This window comes from Lupinus angustifolius, unplaced genomic scaffold (assembly GCF_001865875.1).
Source record: "Lupinus angustifolius cultivar Tanjil unplaced genomic scaffold, LupAngTanjil_v1.0 Scaffold_419, whole genome shotgun sequence".
Taxonomy (NCBI): domain Eukaryota; kingdom Viridiplantae; phylum Streptophyta; class Magnoliopsida; order Fabales; family Fabaceae; genus Lupinus; species Lupinus angustifolius.
This window is the reverse complement of record NW_017727829.1, coordinates 283,773-289,510: the sequence shown is the minus strand read 5'-3', so window position 1 is coordinate 289,510 and position 5,738 is coordinate 283,773. Positions and strand designations below refer to the sequence as shown.

Sequence of the window (5,738 nt, the reverse complement as noted above, 5' to 3'; positions counted from 1 at the left end):
TTAACTTTTTATGTTTATGAGAATCTAGTCAAGCATTACACCACTACATCAACGCCTTTTTGGTAGCGTAACTCATAAACTTTATGTATTTGCAAGTAGACACTACAAAATATTTTTATTCTTAATTACCTCTTAAACTTTATCAGTTTGTGAAATTAGTCCATATATAAATATATTGTTAAAGTACTAATATACCAAGAAAGATTTTACAACAATTGCAATACAATATTGTAGGTTAACAAACATTGATATGGACAAAACTGTTATCAAAATACAAAATTTATTAAAAAGAAGGTAAGTATATTTCACGGATAAAAGTGTTTCATACAATAATATTTTTATATATAATAAAAATAAATAACAAATATCTAACCATTAAATGGAAATGCATAGTTTAAAATTTTTTATTGCTATTATTTTTATACATGAACCAAATTTATCAATAGTTAATGTTTAAGTGATAATTATGAAGAATACTTTCAAAACACATAAAGTTTAGGATGTTTTTATACATTTTTCCGTGCATTTAATAAACGGACTTAAATGTGTTTAGCATGACATGTATTCTTACCATAGGGGTCGTTTTTTGTATAATTAAACTTTAACATTTTTTTTATTTGGAAACTAGTGGGGTTTTATATCACTGTGAGTCTTTGACCAACATGGTGTTTTGTAAAAAATTATAGTACATCATAAAAAAATCATAATTTATTTGAGCTCAAAGTACTACTTTTTTCCTTGGCTTAATCCCAACTAAAAAATAAGAAAATGAATCGCTTATAAATGACTAATGGCCAAAAATTGTTGGAAAACATGACATAGATGAGATAAAATGAAAAGGTTACTAGTAGAAATAGTTAGTTAGTTGGTTTCTATAATTGGCAAGTTTTCAAAAGTTAGTTGTGTATCATATTGGTTGAGTAATCAATATTATGAATCATTGCTGAATTCTTACACTTACTCTCTTATCTCTAATCTACTATTTTCTCTAATTCTAACCTTTCTCTCTCAATCTCAACTTCACTGTTTTTCTCTTCATTCTTCTTCTTTCTCAATATTCTTGTTCACGACAAGAGGAGAACTTAAGCTTATCCAACAAATTGGTATCAAGAGCTCAAGAGAGATCCAAGGTACTCCATCATCTTCAATTACTCCCTTCGTCTTTTCTTGAATGGGACGCACAAGCTTTCCAGCTAGCCTACCTGTCCTCGATGGTATAAAATGGAATAGATGGAGCATTTAAATGAGGGCAATCATGGGGTTTCAAGAAATCTCAGAAATCGTTGAACTTGGTTACCCTCAACTAGAGGCAAACTCAACAAAACAACAAAGATTGGCACACAAGGAGAACAAAAGGAAGGATTGCAAAGCGATGTGCCTTCCACATCAGTGTGTTGATGTAGCACACTTTGAGAAGATTGCTTCAGCACAATCTTCACAAGAGGCATGGCAAATTTTAGAGAAATTTATCAAGGGAACAGAATATATAAAGAAGGTTAGGCTCCAAACCATGAGGCGCCAATATGAATTGATGCAGATGGAGTTGAATGAGAAGTGCCCAGTTCTTCTACATGATCATCTGTCTTACAAACCAGATGAAAGCTTGTGGTGAAGCTATAGCTGATCAAGCCATTATTGAAAATATCCTGAGAACTCTTACCCCAAAATTTGATCATATAGTTGTTGCTATTGAAGAATAAAAAAGACTTGAAGATTTGAAGCTGGAAGATCTTCATGGCTTCCTTGAGGCTCATGAGCAAAGACTCATTGAGAGATCAACTGATAAAGACAGTCAAGCATTGCAAGCTCAGACTTGCAAGAAGGGAATATACTTTGGTAAGAATAGTGAAAGAAACCGAGGAAGAGGGAAAGACTATATGGGGAAGAACTCTAGCAACGCTGGACTTCAAGATCAAGAAAGAACCGATCTTGATCAAGCATCAACTTATTCAAAAAGAGGAGGTGGTAGCAGTTGGAGAGGAGGAAAGAAGAAAGTAGACAAAAAAAGAGTGAAGTGCTTCAATTGTAGTAAATTGGGCCACTTCTCTTCTGAATGCCAAGCACAACCAAGATACTCTGATGCTCACAATAGACAACACCATGATAAAGCTCACATGGTGAAGGAAGATAATGGCAATGCTGATGATGATTCACCCATCTTGCTATGATGACAACAAGCCAAGGCAACAACAGTGAAGAAATTTGATATGTGGACTCTGGGAGCTCCAATTATATGACAGGATATAGAGAGTGGCTTGTCAACTTTGATTCTAGCAAGAAGAGCAAGGTAAAGTTTTATGATAATAGAACTATCCAAGTAGAAGGGATTGGAGATGTTGTGATCAAAAGAAAAGATGGTAGGAATGCTTTGATTTCTGAAGTACTTTTTGTGCCAAACATGAGTCACAACTTGATCAGCCTTGGTCGACTATTAGAAAAGGGGTTCTATGTGAGTATGCAGGATGGTCAGCTTGAAATATTTGACTCAACCAGGAAGAAAATCATCATAGCTCCTCTCACTCAAAATAGAACATTTCAGGTAAATCTCAATGTCATTGAATCCCATTGCCTTAATACTCAAAATCTGAGTGAAGATGTACGGCTATGGCATATGAGACTTGGTCATTTGAATTTCAAAGACCTTAGCCTTATGAAAATAAAGGAGATGGTTCTTGGTTTGCCTTCAATTCAGATACCAAATAGGATATGTGACAGTTGCCAGATCAACAAGCAACCAAGATCATCCTTTAGCAAATTCACTACTTCAAGAGCCAATAATCTTTTACACATTGTCTACTCTGATGTTCGTGGTCCTTTTGAGGCTCCCCCACTTGGTGGAAATAGATATTTTATCACATTTGTTGATGACTTTAGCAGAAATGTTTTGGCTATACTTGATCAAGCTCAAGAGTGATGTGTTTGGTATATTCAAGACCTTCAACTGTATGGCTGAAAAACGATCAGAAAGATCAATTAAAGTGCTGAGAACTGATGGAGGAGGTGAATTCACTTTCAAAGAATTCGAGTTGTTTTGCACTGAGAATGGAATTCTGCATGAGGTGACTGCACCTTATACTCCTCAACATAATGGAGTAACTGAAAGAAGGAATAGAACCATTCTTAACATGGTTAGGAGCATGCTAAAATCTAGGAACCTAACACATGGCTTATGGGGTGAGGCTACAATAACAACAACATATGTTCTTAATCATCGTAAAACAAAGAAACTTGAATCTAAAGTGTTTGAGGAAGTCTGGTCTGGAAGGAAGCCCTCAATTACACACTTCTGAATTTTTGGACCAGTTGGCTATAGACATATCCCTGATCAGAAAAGAGGAAAGTTGGATGACAAGAATGAGCTCTTGATCTTTGTGGGCTATCACTCAACATGATCCTATAAGCTATTCAATCCTAAGACTAGTCAAGTCTTGTTCAGTAGGGACGTGCACTTCAATGAGTCAAGCACTTGGACTGAAAAACAGATGATAACAAAACCTGTAGTTCAAATTCCTTTGGAATGGAATCCTAGTGACTTCATACCATCTGTTTGTATGTGGATGATCTCTTAATTACTGGAAGCAATTCAGATGGAGTTGAATTGATCAAGCAGAATCTGAAATCAGAATTTGAAATGTCTGATCTGGGTATGCTATCCTATTTCCTAGGCATAGAGTTCAGACAAATTGATGGAGGAACCTTTATGCACCAAAGAAAGTATACACAAGATGTTCTAAAGAAATTCAATATGGTTAATTGCAATTCAACTGAGACACCAGTAGAGCCTAACCTAAAAATGGACAGAAGTGACACTGAACCTGCTATAGATGGCACTGAGTTTAGACAAATGGTTGGTTGTTTGAGATTTATTTGCCATAATATACCTGAAATCTCATTCAGTGTTGGATTGGTAAGCAAATTTATGAGTGATCAAAGGAAGCCTCATCTTGTAGCAGCCAAAAGAATCCTAAGATACCTTAGTGGTACACTTGCTTTTGGAGTTTTCTTCTCCAATAAACCATGGAATTGCATGTTGCAACTCTCTGCATACTCTGATTCAGATTGGTCTGGGGATTTGATTGAGAGAAAGAGCACTATGAGCTATGTGTTTATGTTGTGTGGCTCACCAGTGTCATGCTGCTCAAAGAAGCAGGAAATTGTTGCTCTCTGTACATGTGAAGCTGAGTATCTTTCAGCTTGTCATGCTGCTTGTCAAGCCTTGTGGTTGAGTTCATTGCTTGAAGAGTTGATGGTTGGATTTGAAGGAAGTGTGGAGCTCTTTGTGGATAATAAATCAACCATTAATTTGGCAAAGAATCCAGTTAGCCATGGCTGAAGCAAGCATATAGAAAGGAAGTATCACTTCCTTAGAGACCAAGTAGAAAAATGCAAGATTTGTTCGAAGTATTGCAAAACTGATTTGCAAGTTGCTGATGTGATGACAAAATCGGTTAAGGTTGATAAATTTAGGATGTTGAGAATGTTATTGTATGTGATATGCTTGTAACAAGTGGTTTAGAATTAAGGGGGGTGTTAGAAATAGTTAGTTAGTTGGTTTCTATAATTGGCAAGTTTTCAAAAGTTAGTTTTGTTAGTTAAGCATCGGCTTACTATAAATAGCTTGTGTATCATATTGGTTGAGTAGTCAATATATGAATCATTGTTGAATTCTTACACTTACTCTCTTATCTCTAATCTACTATTTTCTCTAATTCTAACCTTTCTCTCCCAATGTCAACCTCACTGATTTTCTCTTCATTCTTTTTCTTTCCCAATCTTCTTGTTCACGACAAGAGGAGAAATTAAGCTTCTCCAACAGTTACAAACTGAATTTTTACCTAATGGTTGTGATTTATATAGAACATAAACAATAACTAATTTATAGCTAAGCAAACTAGTGCAATTAATATTTATGGTAATAAAGTTTGAGATCAAATCCCTTTAAAGGGAGAATTTAGATATGGTAAATGATTAGGGCATTTATCACTAATTTAACAAAAATATTGAGTTAACTCTCAAGTTAAGATTTGAGTATTAAATGAATTGTGATTTGAGTGTAATGACAATGACAATGTATAAAACTCATACACTATCAGTGCATACATCATTTTCTCTTGCGATTGAGTGTAAAATCTATACACTATCAGTGTAAAGATTTATACACATACACTACATCATTTATCATTCGTTTAGATTATTTTTTCTGCAAAGTCAACGACGATTAAATATCAATGGTGGATATGTTGGAAGAAAATGAATTGCACACACCTCACTCTTCACTCTATGACAGAATTGTTTGAGAAGAATAATGAAGATAAGAATGAGAGAATCAAAGAATGCATGAGCTTGTTATTCACTTAACTTAGAATACAAGGCATTGTTACTATTTATAGACTTAACAACCATAACCAACTATAACAACCATCTAAAAATAGCCTATTGAATTACAAAATCCAATACTCTCCCTTAATTCAAAACAACTACAAGCAAACTACACTTAACATCTTCCTTAACTCTTTGAATCTATCTATCTTCAATGATTTGGTCATAATATCTGCAATTTGTAAAGCTGTCCCACAATACTTCAATTGTATCTTGCCTTTCTCAACTTGATTTCTAAGGAAATGGTATTTCCTTTCTATATGTTTACTGTGTCCATGACATACAGGATTCTTTGCCAAATTGATAGTAGATTTATTGTCAACCAACATCTCTACCTTACCATCAAAATCAACTCCCAA

At 34.6% G+C, this 5,738-nt stretch overlaps 1 protein-coding gene across 1 annotated transcript; it reads left to right on the top strand.

The window, feature by feature from the left end:
- The first annotated feature begins 1,255 nt into the window (after positions 1–1,255).
- On the top strand, positions 1,256–2,168 carry LOC109341265. Its single transcript, XM_019579121.1, has 2 exons — positions 1,256–1,605; positions 1,706–2,168. The coding sequence occupies exons 1-2, from the start codon at positions 1,256–1,258 to the stop codon at positions 2,166–2,168; spliced, it is 813 nt and encodes a 270-aa protein (XP_019434666.1).
- Positions 2,169–5,738: the final 3,570 nt, after the last annotated feature.